The sequence below is a fragment of the Nicotiana tabacum genome, chromosome 22 (assembly GCF_000715075.1).
Source record: "Nicotiana tabacum cultivar K326 chromosome 22, ASM71507v2, whole genome shotgun sequence".
In the NCBI taxonomy this organism is placed as follows: domain Eukaryota; kingdom Viridiplantae; phylum Streptophyta; class Magnoliopsida; order Solanales; family Solanaceae; genus Nicotiana; species Nicotiana tabacum.
In genome coordinates this window covers 122887092-122909983 of record NC_134101.1, presented here as the reverse complement: position 1 = coordinate 122909983, position 22892 = coordinate 122887092, and the positions used below count along the sequence as shown (strand labels likewise).

General features: G+C 36.4%; 2 protein-coding genes across 2 annotated transcripts; one reads left to right on the top strand and one right to left on the bottom strand.

Annotated features, from left to right (window-relative positions):
• Window positions 1–15813: 15813 nt before the first annotated feature.
• LOC107810002 (agamous-like MADS-box protein AGL15) lies at window positions 15814–21078 on the top strand. The gene is made up of 8 exons (XM_016634719.2): window positions 15814–16298; window positions 17498–17573; window positions 19525–19637; window positions 19731–19830; window positions 19948–19989; window positions 20111–20152; window positions 20265–20443; window positions 20664–21078. The coding sequence occupies exons 1-8, from the start codon at window positions 16117–16119 to the stop codon at window positions 20746–20748; spliced, it is 819 nt and encodes a 272-aa protein (XP_016490205.1). The 5' UTR covers window positions 15814–16116; the 3' UTR covers window positions 20749–21078.
• A 616-nt stretch (window positions 21079–21694) lies between these two features.
• On the bottom strand, window positions 21695–22633 carry LOC107810003 (protein BPS1, chloroplastic-like). Its single transcript, XM_016634720.1, has one exon. The coding sequence runs from the start codon at window positions 22631–22633 to the stop codon at window positions 21695–21697; it is 939 nt and encodes a 312-aa protein (XP_016490206.1).
• Between the last annotated feature and the right edge of the window lie 259 nt (window positions 22634–22892).

Below are 22892 nucleotides of genomic sequence, written 5' to 3'. Positions count from 1 at the left end.
CTATTCCCCCTCCTATAGTTCATCATACTAAAACGGGCTCTTCAAGTAGAAGTGCCGCTATGAGGCGGGTAACTATTGAAATTCCTGCTAAGAACAACCTTTTGAGAAAGTCAGGTCAGACGGATATATGGTTGGAGCCTCTTATTGGCCCAATTGAAAAAGCAAAGTTGGAGAGCCACAGTTCCCTGACTTACAGAATAATTTGCATTTTTGTTTTCCGAAAAATGCTTCTGTTAACCTCATGATTAATTTAAACATGAGTTTTATAAAAGAGGGCCCTTTTATATTCCAATACTTAATGAAGAAGACGTCTCAACTTCATAATGGTATTATCATATGACAAAAGAAATAGGAATACACATGTTTCTCTGAAATAACTTTGACAAGATTTTATTTTTGAACCTTGTCTAGTTCCGAATAAAACTTTACATGTATTTGAATTACATCTATAACTTTCTCGTAACTATTTTTCTTGTAACAGATTCAAAAGAAGAATAATAGACACGAGGTTTTTCTTTATAACCCGTTTTAGTACATAGCCTTTTCCCTAACTATAGTGAGGTTTTTCTTTGGCCTTAGCTCGTGGCTTTATGACTTTTACTCTGTACTTAACTCTTTCAGGCTTGATTTTTCCTTAATCTGCTTTGCCTTCTTTATACATATGTCAGTGTATATTATGTAGTCCCCCAAGTGTTTGAGTGTTGAAGTATGAAGCCTCGAGCACTTGATAGTTTCTCTCGTTTGGTCCTTTTCCTGAAAAGGAAAAACATACGGGACTCGGAGGGACGATTATAGATGAAGACTGCATAACCCATTTGCATTTCTATCAGAATAATTGTAACCTTAGGCCAGAAATTTTAGGTTACTCCATGTGCCTTACAGGTCGTGACGCATCATTTAGTACGGGTTAGCGTTTTGCCTATCATCTAAAATCGTTTAGTAAAATTTTAACAATTCAAAAATGAAATTTAAAATGGTTATACCTGACCGTGGGTTTTCCTTAGAAATAGTATCTCTTTAAATGAACAACATTCCAATGCGAAGGTAGTATCTTGCCATCCATTGTCTCCAGTTCATATGCTCATTTTCCTGCAACATCACGCACTCTGTAGGGTCCTTCCCATGTTGGACTTAATTTCCCTGTGTTAGCTACCTTTGTAGACTGAAAAACCTTTTTAAGCACGAAGTCCCCAATTTTGAAGAACCTGAGGCGTGCTTTTCTATTGTAGTATCGTTCTATGACTTGTTTTTGTGCTGCCATTCTTATTAAAGCAGCTTCTCTCCGCCCCTCGAGTAAATTTAGGTTGACCCGCATCTCCTCGTCATTAGATTCTTGTGTCGCATGTGTGAACCGTGTACTTGGTTCCCCTATCTCAACTGGAATTAAAGCCTCAGCTCCATAAACCAATGAGAACGGTGTTTCTCCTGTACTTATTTTTGCAGTTGTGCGATATGCCCATAGAACTCCAGGTAACACTTCAGGCCAGTTTTATTTTGATTCTTCTAGTCGTTTCTTTAAATTGTTGATAATGACTTTGTTCGTTGATTCTGCCTGTCCATTACTCACCGGATGATAGGGTGTTGACGTAATCCTTTTAATTTGCCAGCTTTGAAAAAATTCCGTGATCTGAGCTCCAATAAACTGAGGACCATTATCACATACGACCTCCTTTGGTACGCCGAATAGACATATGATATTCCGCCAAATAAAGTCTCTGACTTCCTTTTCTCGCACCTGTTTGAATGCACCTGCCTCTACCCATTTAGTAAAATAATCAGTGAGAACAAGCAAAAATTTTACCTGTCCTTTTGCTTGCGGTAATGGACCTACGATATCCATTCCCCATTTCATAAATGGCCATGGCGCAATGATTGTATGTAATAATTCCACAGGTCTATGCATATTATTACCGTACCTCTGGCATTTATCACATTTTTCCACGAAACTTTCTACCTCCTCTTCCATTTTAGGCCAGTAATAACCTGCCCTAATTAAGGTTCGTACTAGTGATTTTCCACCTGCGTGATTCCCACAATGACTCTCGTGTATTTCTCTCATTACATACTCTGTTTACGAAGGTCCAAGGCATCTTTCTAAGGGTCCACCGAACATTTTATGATATAGATTGCCTTGTTTTAAGCAGTACCGAGCGGCCTGCCTTCGAAGTGCATAAGCCTTTTTCTTGTCATTAGGGACGGTTCCATACTGCAAAAAAGCAACAATTTCGTTCCTCCAATCCTAGGTTAAGTTATTAAAATTTACCTCATTCGCATCAGGATCAAGAACTGAATGAAATAAATGTATCACTGAGGCATTTGCATCGTTTGCCACGTTGGCCGCAGATGCGAGATTTGCTAGGGCGTTGGCTTCAAGATTTTCATCCTTGGGTATTTGTCTAATTTTACAATCTTGAAATTGTTATATCAATTCCCGTACCTTTTCCAAGTACTGTTGTATCCTTGCTTCCCTGGCTGTATAAGTCCCCAGCATTTGATTAACTAGGAGTTGTGAATCACTCTTGATTATAATCTGATTTATGCCAAGTTCCCGTGCCAGTTCTAAACCTGCAATCATAGCCTCATATTCTACCTCATTATTAGTTATGGAATGACATTTAATAGCTTGCCGAATGGTTTCACCCGTAGGTGGTACCAATACTACCCCCAAACCTGCTCTTCTCACGTTAGATGAGCCATCAGTGAATAAAGTCCAAGTTCCTGGGTTAGCTCCATTGAACACCTGTAATTCTTTTTCTGCTTCTAACTGTATTCCCTGACTAAAATCAGCCACGAAATCAGCTAGTACTTATGATTTTATAGCAGTTCTAGGTTGGTATGCAATTTCGTATTCACTTAACTCTATTGCCCACTTAGCTAACCTACCTGATAACTCATGCTTATGTAATATGTTACGTAAAGGGTAGGTAGTTACCACAACGATAGGATGACACTGAAAGTAAGGTCTTAACTTTCTAGATGTCATGATTAATGCAAGTGCAAGTTTTTCTAACTGAGGATACCTCGTCTCTACATCTAATAAAGATTTACTTACATAATAGATAGGTGATTGTTTACCTTGCTCTTCTCGGACCAAAACAGCACTTACCGCCACCTCCAAAACAGCAAGGTAGCGGAGTAGCTTTTCCCCAACCTTTGGTTTTACCAACAAAGGTGGATTCGATAAGTACGTTTTCAAATTCCTACGTGCTTGTTGACATTCCTCATTCCATTCAAAATGATCCTGCTTCTTAAGGGTTGAGAAGAATTTAAAATACTTCTCTGATAATTTAGAGATGAATCTTCCCAAAGCCGCAATTCTCCCTGTTAATCTTTGAACTTCTTTCTTGTTTGAAAGTATGTCAGGGATTTCCTCAATGGCTTTAATCTGTGCAGGATTTATTCCACGGTTAGAAACAAGAAAACCCAAAAACTTGCCTGATGCAATGCCAAATGCACATTTTTCTGGATTTAACTTCATATTAAATTTGCGCAAAATTGAAATGTGTCAGATAAGTATGATATGTGATTTTTTGAATACTGAGTTTTAACAAGCATATCATCTATATATACCTCCATTGTCTTTCCTAAATATTCCTGAAATATTTTGGTAACTAACCTCTGATACGTTGCACCTGCATTCTTTAGACCAAAGGGCATTACTTTATAACAGTAAGCCCCTCTGTCTGTTATGAATGAAGTTTTTTCTTCATCTGTCGGATCCATTTTAATCTGATTATAACCTGAATATGCACCTAAAAAACTTAACAATTCGTGACCTGTAGTTGCATCAATCAATTGATCTATGTGTGGTAGTGGAAAAGAATCTTTAGGGCAGGCTTTGTTAAGATCTGTATAATCTACACAAATCCGCCACTTACCATTTTTCTTTGGAACCACAACACTATTGGCTAACCAGTTAGGATATTTTACCTCTCGAATGGAACCAATTTTTAGCAATTTTTGGACTTCTTCTTGAATCACCTGATTCTTGAAAGTTCTCTGCTTTCTTTTCTTTTGCTTCACAGGAGGATATGACGGATCTTCATTTAGTTTATGAGTCATCACCTCCGGTGGTATTCCTGTCATGTAGGAGTGGGACCAAGCAAAGCAGTCCATGTTAGTTTTCAAAAATTCAATTAACTTACCTTTCATTCCTTGATCAAGATTAGCTCCGACATAGACTTTTTTATCAGGCCATTGAGCGAATAACACGACAGGTTCTAATTCCTCTATCGTTGTTTTGATATCTTCATTCTCTTCTAGTTCTTGAATGATATCAGGCCTTGAGTCTACATCTGTTCGCCCTTGTTCGGTTGAGGTTTGTGTTGTGATGTCCTCAACTGCCTTCTATGATTGCTATTTGCCTCCACTTCTCGTGCTTGTATCTGCAACGGAGTTAATAGCCCTGGACGTATGTTGATCTCCGCGAATTTGACAAATTCCCCATGACGATGGAAATTTGATAACTTGATGCAAGGTTGAAGGAACAACATCCATTTCATGGATCCATGGTCTCCCCAGAATCATGTTGTAAGTCATCTCCATGTCTACTACCTGGAACTTTGTATCTTTGACGACCCCTTCAGCAAAAGTGGTAAGTGTTACCTCTCTTTTTGTGACGACACTGGAATTATCAAATCCAGATAGAGTATGCGCCTTTGGTATTACTCTATCTTCAGCTTGCATCTCACGTAGCACTCTTAGCAAAATAATGTTCACGGAACTACCTGGATCAATCAAAACTCGTTTCACATTAGTATCATGCACAATTAAAGATATTACTAGTGCATCGTTATGAGGGATTAATACGCCATCTGTATCTGCATCATTGAATGTAATATTGCCTTCTTCTAGAACATGTCGCACCTGTTTCCCTTGGGTAATAGTTACTTTGGAAGTTTTGTTAGCTGCAGTATATGACACACCATTGATGTCTTCACCCCCACTTATAACGTTAACAGTTCTTTTGGGAGAAGGTGGTTTTGGAGGCTCCTGCCTGTTCTTCATGTAAGCTTGCTTGCCTTTCTCGCTGAACAGCTCAGTAAGATATCCTTGTTTTAATAAATGATCAACTTCACTTTGTAAAAATCTGCAATCTGCTGTTTTATGCTCGTGATCATTATGGAACTCGCACCAATGGTCAGGGTTGCGCCTGTTTGGATTCGATCTCATTTCCTTTGGCCATCGAACCTTATCTCTCCATGCTTTTCAAAACAGCTACGAGCTCGGAGGTGCTGACGTTGAAGTTATAACCTCCGAATCTCGCTTTTAAATTTCTATCATCATCTCGTGACTCATAGTTGTTTCGCTCGTTCCTAAATCTTGATGAAGAACCTGATTCTCTATTTCTTGATCTGTGATCGTGCCTTTGATTATCCTGTTTTGACCGCGAGTCTTTCCCCGCAGGTCCCATATAGGGCTCGTACCTATTTTTACCAGATCTTTTTTCGTTCTCTGCACGTCTTGAACGTATACTTTCTTCTTTTTGAGATCAGGGAACAATATTTTCCTCAATCCTCAACTTCGTGCTATACCTGTTATAAACAACATTCCACGTTGTAGCTGGGAATTCTCGAAGGCTTTCCTTGAGTCTCCTCGTAGCTTCCGAGCTTTTTTTATTCAAATTGCTTGTGAAAGCTATAGCTGCCCAATTATCAGGTACACGCGGCAATGTCATTCTTTCGCGTTGAAATCTGTCCACAAATTCTCTAAGCAATTCTGAATCTCCTTGCTTAATTTTGAAAATATCCTCCATTCGTTTTTCCACTTTTTGGGCTCCCTAGTGTGCTTTGATGAAAGAATCTGCAAGCTCAGCAAAAGAGTTTATAGAATTTTCAGGTAAAAGGGAATACCATGTTAGTGCTCCTTTGGTGAGTGTTTCACCAAATTTCTTGACTAATACCGATTCGATCTCCTGCTTAGTCAAATCATTGCCTTTTACGCCCGTTGTGAATGCAGTCACGTGGTCTCGTGGGTCTGTTGTTCCATCATACTTTGGAATATTAGGCATTTTGAACTTTTTGGAATTGGGAGTGGGGCAGCACTTGGCTTCCAGGGTTGTTGCGAATATCTGTCCATGTCTACCCCTTTGATTATGGGAGGCACCCTGGGTATCTGTTCTATGCATTCACTTTGCTCCTTGAGCTATTTCTGCAAGTTTAGTACTAAATTTTGTAAATCAGAATTAATTACATTACCTGGTTCTCCTTCTTGCAGTTTACTGGGAGTTCCACCGCTGCTTGAGTTAACAAGCCCGGAACGAGGGTTTTCTATAGTGTTATTATTTGGAGAAGGTGTGGGTGTTGCAACAGGTAACTGGTTAACAAGTGCCTCAACAGCTTTGTTGACCTGAGCAGTAATTAATTTCTGCAAAGCTTCATCAACAGCTTCAACATTTTCAAATTGAGCATACTTGTTTATTTGAGATCCATCAGGAGTACCCTCACGAGATTGCCGTGGAGAGTCCTGCGGAGTAGGAACTTGAATGTTAATATTTTGTGGGCCTCCCTAACTTTGTTGGTTCTCTTGGTTTCCTGGGGTGTTGTCATTGTTATTCGACATAATTGATGTAACAAGGAAGGTCAAGTGAAAATAAAATAGATTATCAGATTCCCGGTAACGGAACCAATTTGTTTAACCAAAAAATAGAATTTCAGTCAAAGTTAGAATTTAGAAGAACGCGGGTTACTGATTATCAAAAGAATATGTAGAAGAAAGTAATTTAGAGTAATCAGAGTGTAATCAGGAGAAAAACAAGTGAATCAAAGTATATTCCAATTGTGTCTTGTCTTTACAAGTGACCAGATACCTCCCTTTTATAGGTATCTTGAAGATATGCGTTTCATCCAAATCATAATGAGGCTATTATGAATAATTAAAGACATTGAATGATACGTTACACAATCATTGTAATCAATACAAATTCTCTAACATATCCAGTATTTAATGCCTGTCGAATTTCGTATCTGCGCTCTTTATTATGGTCAGATCCATTCTTTTTGATAAATAATTTAAATAGGTACGGGCGTTGAATCCTTCAAATGTCCTTCCGTGCCTCTTCCTTTGCCTTTGCTCGTTTCTACTGCTGCCCGTGCCTCTTGACTAATTATAATTCTTTGACTATTTGACCAGTCCACGTGTCTCAACATGTCACTCGCATATATAAATGCAATTTTTCCCAATACAGTAAGGTTTCAGTTGATTTAGAAATGAAGATAAATAAAACAAAATGAGGATGGGAATGAAAATAAAAAACAGAAGGATTATTCATATATAGTTTTTATATATTGTGGTCAGTCAACGAGGATTGTTGAGACACAAGTTACTTCCTACTAATCTCATTATTCTATATATTATTTACCTTTTTCAGAAGAAACAAAATTACTCCTCCCCCCCCTCCCCCCTCCCTTTTTTTTTGGTATATTATATGTATGTTTGGGAAATCTTAATTTCATCAAGATGAAAAGAATTTATGCATATGAAGAATTGGAGAAAAAATGGAGTATTATTTTTTCTTTTCTTTTGTTTTATTGTTAAAATAGCACGGTCTAGTCAGTTTTCGGACTAGTCATTCAAAAATAGCCAGCGTTTACCAAGTCAATGAAAAATAGCCACTAATTTGCTGCAACAAAGACCGGTCCAGCATAATATACTAGAGTTCGGTGCACCTGTGTATATACTTCCAACATATTACGTTGGACCGGTATACTTTGTTGGCTCCAGTATAATATACTGGATACTAGAGCACTGGTGCTCCAACCTCCAGTATATTATGCTGGACCGGTATATTATACTGGAACTCCAGTATATTATGCTGGAGTATTTTTCCGGATTTTGAACAGTGTTTTCGTTCAGATTTATCTTTACATGAAAAGTGACTAAATTTCGATTACCTTTGAAACTGTGGCTATTTTTGAATGACCACTTGTAAATCTGACTATTTTTGAATTTCTTTCAATTTACTATGTATAAAAAACGAGTAAGGACCAATGATGCTCCCTTTATACGGAACTATTTATTTTGGCCTTTGAAATAATGTACACTTAACTTTTACATAATAATTGCTGACAAGATAATAACTTTTATTTTTAGAGCTTAACTTTTATTTTATAATAACTCAAATATAGTTCTTAATAGATTTATTTAATTTTTTTAAAAAATATAATCACCAAGATGGGGTGTGCGTTGCGAAATTTTAAGACTAGTAGTAGATTAAATAACACGCAGAGACGCCAAACTAAATTTCTAAATAGAGTAAGAGACTGATTAAAAGGGAGGAAAGGACAATATAGCAACTTATGTAAAACCTTTTTACCAGTTACAGAAAGAATAGAATAAGAAAAGATGAATTCTAACACCGTAAAGGCAAGCAAGGGCTCAAGGGTAAAGCCACTCAAGCAATTGCTTGAGGACCCATATCTAGAGAGATCCCAAAATTTTTTGGTACTGTATTAAATAGTTGTCTCTGTATTTGATGAATTTTTTTTTAAAATATTTAGTATATATAAAAAAAGTATATCTTTCATAAATAAGAAAATTATGGGACCGATAAAGATAATTTGGGAATAAAAACAGATATATTTCTTGTCTCCTTTATATATTATGATTATTATCACAAGACCCGCATTACTTTTATTACTTTCTCTTTAAACTAGTTTTTACTTAATCTTTTATATTCCTTTTAGCATTTCTAGACTTATAAACCCACTGTCTCATAAAATATTCTGCCAAATATGATAGCAAAAAGCAATTTCAAACTCCTTTTTTGTCAAGCTTTTCCGGCATTGCACTAAAAATATTGAAATAGCAAAAGTAATATCAAGTTATCTATGACTATTTGTTAAACTAGGTTCAATTGTTCTATACTTTTTTTTATTACTTTCATCTAAATTTTTTTTTAATATCTTTTGTTTGTAAGTATATGTATTATCTTTTTTAATTTATCAGAATTTTAATATGTCAACAAAGAAATATGAATCCGCATATTAAAAATACCAAAAAAAGAGAAGAATTAAAACTTTAATGCAATCCCCAAAAATAGGAAGAAGTTATGGTAGATAAACAAATTACTAATATAATTGAGCTAGAAGAGAATGGAATCCAAGAAGAAGAAGAAGTTGGTGAGAGTTTAACAAAGATGTTTTAGAAAATCTGGAAATCCTAAAAGAATTGAATAATAACTCTAGAAAGTAGAAATATATATATATTAAGAAATCGATTATAAATAAATTATTAAAAAATTTACATCTCAAAAACCTAGAAAAATAAACTTCAAAATAAAATTTACATCTCAAAAAGCTAGAAAAATAAACTTTAAAATAAAATTTTATTGAATGAGTTTTTAAATATAGCAAAACTTAGGGCCCTTCGTTGAAGTTTGGCTTTGGGCCCCGGATACTGTTGAGCCGCCCATGAAGGTAAGGCAAGTCAAAGTATATAAAAGTTCCACTACATTTAGACAACACACCCTTAAACTAACAATGTTTAAAATGAAATTAGACTTACCTGGAAAGGGAATACTGTTTCTCTTAAAAGCTTGCGTATTCATGCCACCACATATAATTATATATAGTTCTGACCAATATGGAATATTTACCAAAATTATAAAAATCAAGAAAATAGTAAAGTAATATTTGAAGTAAGCCTTCAAATCATAGTGATGCAATCTCACTCTTTAGAAAGAGTAAATAACTTTTTAAAGAACTTCTAAAAAAGGAAATAAAAAGTTAATAGAATTCTAACACCACAAGAAAAGCTCGATATAGGAAGGAAAAAAGAAAAAAAGAAAAGAAAAGAAAGACCATATAGAAATATTAGTAGGATTCTAATACAAGAAAAAGAAAAAGAAAAAAAGAATAAGAAGGCAAGAAGAATTCTAACATAGTCAAGTTAACGAATATTTATATACTCCATTTTTTCTCACACAAAAAATTTACCCTAGATTCCTATCCCTTGACCCTTGTTATTAGTAATTACTTCATTCGTTTTATTTATGTAGTTAATTTTAACTTTTAAGTATGATAGTCAAATTACTTAATTTTAGTGTGAAGTCATACGTATTCAAAATTGTCAGGATCTTGTAAATTAAATACGAAATTATCTCAGATTGAAATCACAATGTTTTTTAGATAATTTTTTGAATTTTTTATTAACTGAAAATTGAAACTAAAAGATTACAATTGCAGAAAAAGAAGAAAGGAAGCTAAATTGAAACTATTCTATAGAATCGCCATTGAAAAGTAACTTGCAGAAATAAAATAACAGGGAAATAGAGAACAAGGTAGGAAAATTTAGAAGAGAAAGAGAGGATTTGGGAGAGAATTTAAGAAGGAGAAGAGTACCACATAATTCACTGTCTTCTCTCTCTTATTTGTTAGCATTTAACTATGGAGTTGCTACTTTGGATTTGAGCTGACATGGCTAAATCTGGGCCCTTATGACTCATTTATTCTCATCTAATCTTAGTCGTCCATTCTAATGTTAATTACCATCTTCTAACTAATTATACCCTTTAAGGCTAATGGTCATGACATACCATTCTCCTTCAATTAATCCTTAACCTCAAGGATTAACATCAAAACCTGATAATTTTTTCTTGAGAAAATCATAGTCTTCCCAAGAAGCATCTTCATGAGGTAAGTTGGACCATTGAATAAGAACATTAACAGCAACAATGTTACCTCTTTGATTCAGTTGTCTTTGCAAAATGGCCACTGGTTTAACAAAGAATTGTCCCTCTTCATTAGTAGTAGGCAAATTAGTTTGTACAACCATTTTAGTTCCTAACTTCTTTCTAGAGTAAGAAACATGAAACACTGGGTGAACTTTAGAGTCAGGTGAAAGCAACAATTTGTAGGCTACTTGTGTAATGCCACTGATGACTTGATAAGGACCATAGTACATGCAGCTGAGCTTCAAATTCTTCCCCAAGCCAATGGATGTTTGTGGTTGCAACTTCAAATATACCATGTCTCCAACTTAGAACCCTGTTTTGGTCTTCCTTTGATCAGCAAATTGTTTCACTCTTTCCAGGGCTTTGAGGAGGTTATCTTTAAGTAGTTATTGTATTTGTTGTCTCTTTATGACAACATCCTCAGCAGCAGGGATCATGGTCTCAAGCAAAGGACCCATGGAGAGTTCTGGAGGAACATAACCATACAAAGCCTCAAATAAAGTATATTATAAGCTAGAGTAGTAGTTTGTTTTGGACCACCATTCAATAAAGTGCAACCATTAGTTCCAGTGTGTAGATCTATGGCTTGTCATGCATCTGAGACAGCCTTCGATACACCTGTTGACCCTCTCAATTCGGCCATCAGTTTGAGGGTGGTAGGTTATGCTATAGAAAAGCTGAACACCTTTGAGTTTAAACAAGGCTTGCTAGAAATTACTTAAGAAGATCATGTCCCTATCCGATGCAATAGTTTCAAGTGTACCATTAGTGGATGTACCTTTTTCCAAAACTTCTCAACAACAACCATAACAACAAAGGGATGAGCTAAAGCTATAAAACGAGTAGACTTTGTCATCCTGTCAACCACCACTAGTATAACATCTTTGCCCTTAGATTTAGGTAATCCTTCAATGAAGTCTATGATGATATGTTTCTAAGCTTGATCAGGAATGGGAAGAGGTTGTAGTAGTCCGGGGTAATCGACATTTTCATCCTTATTCCTCTGACATATATTACACCCATCCACAAATTGAATGACCATTTATTTCATCAGTGGCCAATAGAAGTGTTGATAGTTTCTTAACTATTCCTAATTGCCCTGAGTGACCCCGAAGGTGGAATCATGAAATGTTTTGATCATCTGCTGCCTCAAGTCCCTATGAGTTCCCACATACACTTTTCCCTTCATCCTTAATACCCTAGAATTTTAATGCCACAAATTTGGACCTTGTATATTTACAAAAAGTTAAGTAATCATATCACCAGCTAATGCATCATCTCCATAGCTTGCACTAACCTCATGTACTCACAATGGAACTGCCACACTGATAACCTGTAGTTGAGACTCAACAACTGGAGTGTTGGCATCTGATGTTTCCTCATGTTGCCTGGATAAAGCATCTGCTACCCTATTTTCATCCCCCTTCTTATACTGAAATTCATAAGCTAATCTTAGTAATTTAGCGAGTCACTTCTGTTGTATTGCAGAAGTTACCTTTTGTTCCAACAAGTACTTCAAATTATGGTGGTCAGTTTTGACCACAAAGTGCTTGTATTGTAAGTACTGCCTCCATTTGTCTATGTCACTCAACAGTGCCATGTATTCTTTCTCATATACGGATTTGCCCCGGTTCCTCTATGCCAAAACCTTACTAAAATAGGCTACAAGCCTGCCTCTCTGCATGAGGATAACTCCTATACCAGAATGGCATGCATCAATTTCCACAACAAATTCTTGGTTGTAATCTGGAAAAGTTAATATTGGAGTAGTGCACATAGCTTTATTGAGGGCTATGAATGCTTGTTCAGCTTTCTCATTCCACTTGAACTTATCTTTGTTTTACAAGTCAGATAAGGGTCTACAGATACTCCATAATGAGCTATATATTATTTGTAATAGTTTGTAAGACCTAGGAACCCTCTCAGGGCCCTAATAGTAGTAGTTCTAGGCAAGTTGATCATTGCCTGAACCTTCTCAAGATCAGTAAATACACCTTCAACAGTGATAACATGTCAAAGATATTCCACCTTAGATTGTCCAAATGAGCACTTGCTCTTCTTAGCAAACAAGGACCATACTAACAGTGTCTTAAAAACTACTTCAAAACGTTCTACATGTTCCTTCAATGACTGACTATAAATTAATATGTCATCAAAGAAGTCTTGTACAAATCTTCTCAAGTAAAATTAGAATACCTAATTCATAAGAGCATGAAAGGTAGCAGGTGCATTGGTTAACCCAAAAGGCATACTTTAAATTTATAATGGCCCACATTATTCCTAAATGTTGTCTTAAACACATCATCTGCCTTCATCCTGATCTGATGGTACCCAGCTCATAAGTCAATTTTGGAGAAAATAACAGCCCCATACAGTTCATCCAAAAGGTCTTCCACAATGGGGATGGGATACTTATCTATAATGGCGATATCTTTAAATCCTCTATAATCTACATAAAACCTTCATGTACCATCCTTCTTTTTAACTAATAAAGCTAGAGAAGAGAAGTGTGACTGACTCTACTGAATAATGCCATTGGTCAGAATTCCTGTCACTTGTCTCTCTAACTTTTATTTGTGAAAATAGTCATATTTGTAAGGCCTCAAACTAACTGGGAAAGTCCCTGGGTTTAGGGGAATTAAGTAATCTAATATTTAGTAGGAGGTAAGGATTTTGGTTCCGCATAATAGCTTCAAACTGGCTGAGTGCCTTTTGTATTGGATCCTTAACTTCCTCTTGCTCATAGTCTATTATCACACTTAGCATAAACAAGTGATCCATGAGAGTTTGAACCTTATTTAATAGCCTCCCCATTGCAGTCCCACTGATCATGCTCAAGTTTTCTTCCTCAAGTATAGCATGCAATACTGTCTTATTGCCCTTTCTCCCAATAGTAACACATATGTTCTTATGGTCAAAGTTGGTGGAATTATATCTTTTCATCCAATCATTTCTCAACACTATCTCACAACCATCCAAATGGATAATTCTCAGATCCTCATAGTAATTTCCCTCTATTTTACAACTGAACCTAGCACGGCTGGTGTGATACACCACATAGTTACCATCAATTGTAGTTATCTTCAAAAGGGGACTATACACAACTACATACCTCGTGTTATGGATAACTTGCTCATCTATGAAGCTATGCGTACTACCAGAGTCGACTAGCACAATTAACTTTCTATTTTTAACAATCCCATCAACTAATATTGAGTTTACTCCTTAGATGTTACCTGAGAGTGAACTAAGACATATAGCTTCCTATGTCTCTTGGGATGCTTCAAGTTCAATAATCAGGTCCTCTGGTGTAGGTGATTCCTCATAACCTCCTAGATTAGCCTCTTTCTCGTTTACTATATAGTTTAATTACTTATTTCTGCATTGATGTCCCAGTACATATTTTTCTCCACATCTAAAATATATGAAGAACAACTTGTTGTTGTTCCTATATAAATAAACCTCAGGACTGAGTCTGAGAGCATTAGACCTGCTAGCAGTTGGATTGACCTGTCATAGGTTAGAGCTTCCCCCAACAGTCGTGTGACCTTTGGTAACTAATTTATGCTTCTTCTCTGCTGCTTAAATTGCCTTTTCCTGTAGTCTAGCTTACTCAATAGACAAACTGAGTGAAGTAGGTTTGAACAACATTACTGCATGTTTGATTTCATCCATCAGTGCTCCTATAAAATGGACAAGAAGTGGGATTCATTTCAGGCAGGATTTCTCATAATCATTTGTGCTTTAAGATCCTCAAATTGCCCCAGAAATCCTCAACAATTCCTATTTGTATTAGTTTGTTGAATTCTTCTACTGCATCCTCCAACAATATCTCGCCAAATCTGTGACAAATCTCTTCCTTAAATTCCCCCATGTAACACACCTTTGCTTAATACAAGGGAATTAACCAAGTCTCAGCAAACCCATTCAAGTACAACTCAACAACACCTTTAAATTCTCAGTAGTTTTATAGAGGTTAAAATACCTTTCACATTTACGCAGCAATACCTTAGGATCCTTACCCTAAAGCTCGACAGTTCACATTTCGGGGGTGGAATTGAAAATCCTTGTGGTATGTTGAATCTAGATTCTGCTGCTGGCATCGGAAGCATCCCATTTCTTACTGGTTGAGCCGGGTCTGGACCTCAATTTTTCCCCTTTTCTAATGTCGTCAATTTATCTAGAATCAGCTAGAGGGTACCTCTGATTCCTACATGAGTTTCGTTGAGTGCTTGGTAGTTGGTCGCAAGTTCACCCAATGCTTCATCGTGTTGGGCTAGCTTAGTATCCAATATTTGTTGTCTAGTTCCTGTCACCATAGCTTCCACACAGGTTTGAGAATCGAAAGCTCTGATACCGAATGTCATGATCTAGTAAATTAAATGCGAATTTTATAAACTCATATTGAACTTACAATATTTTTGGGATAATTTTCGGAATTTTCTATTAACTGAAAATTGGAACTTAAAGATCACAATTGCAGAAAAATAAGAAAGGAGGCTAAATTGAAACTATTCTATAAAATCGATATTGAAACGAAACCTACAGAAATATAATGGAGAGAATTAGAGAAGAAGATAGGAAAATTTAGAAGAGAAAGAGAGGAATTGGGAGGGAATTCGACAAGGAGAAGAGTACTAGATGATTACTTCCTCCTCTCTCCTGTTTATTAGCATTTAACCGTGGAGTTGCTGCTTTGGATTTGAATTGACGTGGCTAAATCTTAGCCCTTGTGACTAATTTATTCTCCTCTAATCCCAGTCGTTCATTCTAGTGCCAGTTACCTTCTTCTAACTAGTTATACCCTTTACTCGAATTAGGCAGAACTAATGGTCATGGTCATGACCAAAAATTACATAAAAATACTATAATCATAATAATAATTAAAAATATTAGTATGAATCAATAATATTTAACTCTCTAAATAGCAATAAAGCCAAAATTGTGCGTACATGTAACTGAATAAATAATACTGGTATTACTTTCTTCCATAATTTTTTTTATTTTATTTTATGTACTTACTTGTTTGTTATATATAAGAAGACCCCTAATAAATTATGGAAAAAATGGAAAGTGGGGCCCATAGGGAGCCAATAAAAGAAAATGCACACTAAATGTGGCAAGCAAATGGAGAAGAGAAAGAGAGAGAGTCATGCAAAGCATAGAATTGGCCATGCAGCGTTTGCCGTTTCCAGAATCTCTTGCCATTTGGGGGACTTCTCTCACGTCTCTCTATCTTCCCTTCTTCTTTCTCTTTTTAGCAACTCTCTTTCCTCCCCTTTTCCCTTTTTTAGCACAAAACCCTCTTCTTAATTTCTTTCCTCTTCTCTCTATCTATCTATCTATAATCACATAAAAATTCCCCACCCCCCAAAAAAAGAACATCAGGAAAGATTGAAGAGTTTTGTTTTGGGTTTTTAATTTGAGGGGGGAATTAAAGAAAGATGGGGAGAGGGAAGATAGACATAAAATTGATAGAGAATGTAAATAATAGGCAAGTGACTTTCTCAAAGAGGAGGGCTGGCTTGTTGAAGAAAGCCAATGAGCTTTCTGTTCTTTGTGATGCGGAAGTTGCTGTTATTATTTTCTCCAGTACTAGCAAGCTTTTCGAGTTTTCCAGTACTAGGTATGTTTTTTCATCTCTTCTTTGAAAATCTAGCTATCTGAAAATCTCTTGGGGGCTTTAATTTAGTTGCATGTATGTAATCAGATTTGATTTTAATTTTGGGTTTGCATGTGTGGCTGTTGTTTCTTGTTTTTATCGTAGTAATTAATTTTTTATTATGTTGACTTCACTTTAGATTTGTTTTACTTTTATTGTGTTGAATAATGTAGTAATAGTAGAAAGATATTGGTTTTTTCCCCATCTGTCTAAGTCTTGCTGGGCAGTTATCGAGTTACTTGGTGGAGTTTCTCTATCTTTGTGTATGCTAACATTGACCAAAAATATAGCCAGACACTGGGTTTCATGAATTTCCCATGCCTAGTGTTTTAGGTTGTGTTGATACTTCCTAGAAATTGTTCTAGTATTTTAAATTCACATAGAAAGAATTTGATTATTGGTTGGTGCACATTTTTCAGTTTTGAGTATTTCTTGCAAATTTCCTATTCTCTGCAATAAATTAGAATTGTTTCTTGTAATAATGCTAGTAATACCTTTTCATTGACAATCACTTGATAAATTTCTTCTTCCTTTTTCCTATTCCTGATTTTTTGATTGATCGTCTTGCGTGCAATGCCGCTCACGATTAGATAAGATTATCATGTAGGTAGGCCTATGCAATCTTGCATACTCTGTTTTCTTCTCAATTAGATGGTAGTTGATTAATTTCTTAATATTATGTGTAAACAGGACCATCCGTGCATCCTATGAAGAAAGCTGTTATAACTCTCTCCTCTTATCGATTTCTGATGTTGATGTTATCTTTACCACTTTCTGTTTGACTTTTAGAGGCAATTTGAACAAGTTATATTGAACTGGAAGTTTCTTGTCTTACTTAATTTCATGTACCATACCACAATGGTCTGGTGCAGTAACCTCGATGCAAAATGTTTATTATTTGGTTGTCAACATCCTAGCCCTTGTAAATTAGGGGATATTGATTTGGAAAATTCTCACTCTTTTGTGTTGCTCCCCACTTGTGGGAGTACTCTGGGTATGTTATTGTTGTTGTTGTTGTTTTTTGTGTTGCTCATATTGCAAAGAAAAGTGAAATATTTGCGTCCTCCCTTGAATATGGCTTTCTCGCATTACAGAAGATGTGACTTTGATTAATTGCGATCACTTATCCTTAATTTGGTACACTAATTTTTGTCAAAATGCAGCATGCAACAGACGCTTTCGAGATACAACAGATGTGTAGCCTCAACAGAGATTTCTGCCATAGAAAGGAAGTCAGAGGTAGAAGATCTTCACCTGTTTAGTTATGATTATGGATTGCTATACAAATATGTATATTCCACTGTCCTTTGACGCAATATTCTAAGTTCTGTTACTCTTCATTGGATATGAAAAGCTGTAACTTTTCTTAAAAGAAAATTAATAAAAAACTCTTGCCAATAAGAGTGTTTTCGCTATTATTTGTTCATAAGTTCTTGGTGTAATCATGCTTTTTGGCAAATTGTGCAGTACCAGAGAGTTCTCTTCTAGGGGAATGGTGAAAGGTGGCTGGGTTTTTTGCAACTTCTAGTAGGAGTGTTCAAAAAAACACATTTTGGAGTTCTTATCTGTTTTTTCTATTGATAGTACCAAACAACAACAAAAAAAAATCCACGCAGACCTTACTCCTACCTTGTGAAGGTAGAGAGGTTGTTTCCGATAGACCCCTACTTCATACTATCTCTTTTGATAATACGAAGAAGAAACATTTCTCGGAGTGCATGGGTTTTCAGATTTGTTGTTCATATTCTAAGGCTACATTAATTTCTGTATTTTCTCCAATAATGTTCATGCTTTTTGTGTTAAGAGGATCACGGGTATCCTTAGTAGGATTTTTGGTGTATAATCTCTTACTTGTCTTCATTTCAGTATTAACTATCCGGGGAGGTTTTCTGCCCCCTTCTTCCCGTGCTCAAAGAATGAAATGTTGGCAGTGCACTCTAAACTTTTGCTTACCATTGTTGATACTATGTGGACTCCTCTTTGGTCAATTGGTGGACCCTAGCATGTCCCATATTTTGTTGTTTAGTTGTGTTTCAGTGTAATTTATGGAGATTTCTGTATCTGCGTAGATTTCTTGTTTGCAATTGAAAAGATGTCCACAGACTTTGTTTTGGGCTTCTTTCTGGTGTCTGAGTACTATCAATAAGATAAAAAATCTGGAGTTCGACTCGTCAAATATACATGGCACCTGTTTATTGTTCAGATCAGCAGTTAATTCTGGCTGGAATGCATCAATAAAAGTTACACTATACTGATCATAAAGATAAATGAGTTATGAATCACTATTAGAAAGAATGACATTTTTTTTCCAATGCAAATACTTGAGCTGGAGACTGGAATCAGGTCGTCCTGTATGTTTACCCTACGGAACTCAAAATATATGAACTTCAGTTTTCTGGTTTTCATCTTTATAAGATGTCTCGGGAAATTACACATAATTGAAGGGCAAGATGCAAAAAAGCGCAACTTGAAGTAGGTCAAGGAGCTTAATGTTCGAGATTCAGAATATCCATCTTCGTTCGGGAAAACTTTTCATTGTTAACAATTTCATTGTGATATCTGATGGTAATTAGATTCCTATTTTTTTTTTCCATTTGGGTGAAGTCTTCTCTTCATAAAAGGCGGATACTTGTCTTTAGTGACACGGGTATTGAATTAGTTCGAAACTGAGTGGTCTTTGCTCTGACAGAAAGAAGTAAATTTGTAATCACTTGAATGTTCTGTATCCAACTTGACAAATGAATTACAAGTGGTTGGAAGTGTTTGCTATACAGGCTCTCCACAGCCTTCCTCTCTTCATGAAATGGTAACATTTCTTCAAAAAGCTTTATTTTAATTAATAACTGGGAGATGAAGCTAAATGATTTTACAACATCAAAATTTCTGGAGTTCTTGCATTACCCGACAGGCACGTGTGGTAACTCATTTTATCCAGGTTATAAGTTATATCTTGATTTCTGATCTGTGTTGAATACATTTTAGATAAAAACGATTGTTTTTGCTCTTAGAAGTTTTCTGTACACACTGACATGCACAATTAGATGCTTGTATTTGTTTGTACCATGGTGGAGGGTTGGGTGTGGTGATACTGTGAATACTTAATCGTGTTTAAACAATCCCTTATCTATTGATATGGTCCTATCAGTAGAGGTTTCTGAATTTGTTCTATTTTGCTTTTTTCTTGAACAAGGACAACAAGCAGCCACAGCCACAGGCGCAGCTGCAGAAGCACGTGCAGAAGCAGGAACAGAAAGAGGTGGACAGTCTTAAAGACGAACTCTCAAAGCTCAAAATAAAACAGATGTATGGCTCTATTAATTATGCAAATCATTGTTTAAAGATATTTAGTACTTGAACATGGTTCAAATTTATATATGTGATTGACTGTTATTTCAGGCGGTTGTTAGGCAAGGACCTTAATGGTTTGGGTTTGAGTGAACTACGGCTGCTTGAACATCAACTAAATGAAGGACTATTAGCCATAAAGGACAGAAAGGTGTGAAGTTTGCTTTTATTATTCAGTTATTAGTGCCCCAAGATGTAGTCAGCTTTTTCCAGAATATATCTATTTTGTTGGATCTTGAAATCTGAGCAATAATATTCTATATTCTAGGAAGAATTGCTGATACAGCAACTAGAGAATTCAAGGATGCAGGTAAACCACATCATACAGTTGAAATATTTATATTTTTTATTCCAGCAAGAAAAGATTAGAAGTACAGGATGAGCTTTTCTCTTGTTCTGCTCATCTTTCTTTTTGGATGATGCCTATCCAGGAGGAGAGGGCTGTGTCGGAGAGTGAAACCTTACGCAGACAGGCAAGACAAGCCTTCGTTTTTGTTTCTATTGCTTTACAGTCTATAAAATCCCCTTTAGGTTTCAGGGGGTTATGTTCTGACACAATTGCTTTTGGCTTCTCGCGAGCTGCAGGTAGAAGAGCTTCGAGGGTTATTTCCTCTAAGTGCTAGTTTACCTCCACCTTATCTTGAATACCATCCATTGGAAAAGAAGTATCCAATTATAAAAGAGGGCGAGGAGAGTCTGGACTCGGACACAGCATGTGAAGATGGAGTAGATGACGAAGATTCCAACACAACCTTGCAATTGGGGTATTATATCTTCTTCTTTTTTTCGAGTTAATTTTCTTGCTTCTTACATACATGTTTGGTGGCTAAATACATCACGTGTTGTCACACCCAAAAGGTCCAAGTTAAAAGCACGGTAACTAAAATTTTGCAGGCGTCCTATTAACAACATTCTTGGTAGTTTGTATGAACTTTCTTGCTGTGCAATTCCTTCTGATGGTCCTTTGTATTCTGTGTACCTTAGGCTTCCAACAATTGGTCGAAAGCGAAAGAAACCTGAGCAGGAATCTCCTTCAAGCAATTCAGAGAATCAAGTCGGCTCAAAGTGACTAATGTTTTTCGGGACTCGTCCCCTCCTTTGATAGTAGGCACATGTCAGGTTAAATGATATTGAACCAGTTTTCATGTTAAAAATAGGTTCATCTAAACCTGTGATTTTGTCAAGGACTTAATGATCCCTTAGATGGCTTGAGCAAGATAAATATGCTGGTTAATTTTTGATTTTGGACAATCCCTTTTGATAGGGTGTTTAAGATGGAGAATAGAAGAGTTCAGTTCTCCATTTTTACTGTTTTTTGGTGCCTAGACCCATTCACATCTCCCTCTCATGCTATTTGTTTTTCGAGTTAATGGAATGGATGTTCTTCGTCATACATTTATCAGTCTTTTTCTTGTGTACATTTTCTCTAAAAATTACCATTTCTTCACTGTTTAGCTCTTCATCAGAGAGATGAAATGCATTATTCCCCTTCATCTTGCATCCTTTGTGTTTCCCATCAAGGGATTCTAGACCCTAATGGGATACACACACAGAACTTCACCCACCAAACAAGTAACAATATTTACCACTAAGGAGTGTCGTGGAATGACTGGGGACTCTCTTCACACGTAAAGAGAGGTCTTAGGTTAGAGCCTTGGAAATGAAGTAACTCCTGGTTGGAAGTATTTCTCCCTAGTGGGCTGAATTAGTAAGGCCAGTGGATTTCAAACTCTACCGGATAAAAAAAAAGGCATTGTGCACTAAGCTCTCGCTATGCACGGAATTCAGCTTAGTCACATGGTAGCAACTTTACCAGTTTTGTAAGGTTCCCTTCAGACTCCACCAGGTAGATAATTAAAGAAACAAAAGACATAGAAAGCCAAGCACTTGTAAAGCATTAATTGACATCAATACTTTTTCACGAGAAACTATATAGTTTACATATATTACATTAATAATCTATTCACAACCATTTTATGCATGCACAAATTTACAGAAGAATCTACTTGATATTTCTACTTTCTGGTGTGCTGAAGGCTATCCAGGAATTTACTCCTTTCAGCTAGAACGTCTGTGAAGAGATCATTTGTTTTCTTCCCCATGGTCTGCAGCAATTCTCCTAAATCCTCCAATCTTCTTCTGTGTTGTTTGGCAATTTCATCAACTTCACCATTTGGCACTGCTGATTTCAAACTAGTTACCACTTCATTAATCTCTTTCACCTCTTTTGAAACACCACAATTTTGTGCAATTTCTTTGGCTAATACAGAATCCCAGCCTTTGATCAAAGAATCATCGAACAAACCAGCTGATATCCTCAATTCCATGTAGGGTTTAACATCACTGCATATTCCAGATAACATAACCCCGAAAACCCAAAAAGAAATGCTCCTCAAAATCCACAATGATTGATGAGTAATCAAATCTTTTCCTGAGCAAGAACTCTCTTCAGTCTTCCCTTCAACTTTGAATTCCTTGCCAAGATCATGAGGCTGAATCTCTTTCAAATGCTCTAAAGCCGGAGAATAGGAATTCTTTTCGAGTAGACTCAATCCATGAGAGATGCAAAGCCTAGCATGACTCAAATGGGAAACACCAGAAGTCACAGAATTCAGTAACTCTAGCAAATTCAAGGTGTAGTCCAAGTACTCCTCAACTTGTGATTTTTCCCATCTGTTTATTGGGTGATCTATTTGCACCACAAGCTTTGCAAAAGCTCTATGCATCATTGGAATTGCATCAAGGCAGTTATGAATCCAGGCCAGGGACAAGAACTGGAATTCTGGTTCTGTCCCTGGCTCTGGAATTGGCAAGACTTTGTTCAAGATTTTCGATACATCAGATCGAAAAACTTGCAAAGAAGAAGCCAACAGGGCTTCTGAATTGTGATGTTGATTCTCCAGCCTGTTGGGATGTTTCAGAAAATGGCTAATCTTTTCAACCAAGAGTACCATGTCAAAGAAGAACAATAAAATATATAGTTTTTTTTGTTTTGTTTTGTGAAAGAAAAAGGGGGAGAGGGGTGGGTAGGGTGGGTTGGCTTTTTGATTGCTTGGTTTTTGGTCAATATTTTGGTTCATTATATAGGTGTGTGGGGTTGTGCAAAAAGTGGGCACGGCAAGTTGTTTTTGCCATAAAACAGCAGAATAGCAAATTTCCGCGGCCATTGTGGGATCTGTTTACTAGTGGTCAAGTAAAACGAGTAGGAAAATG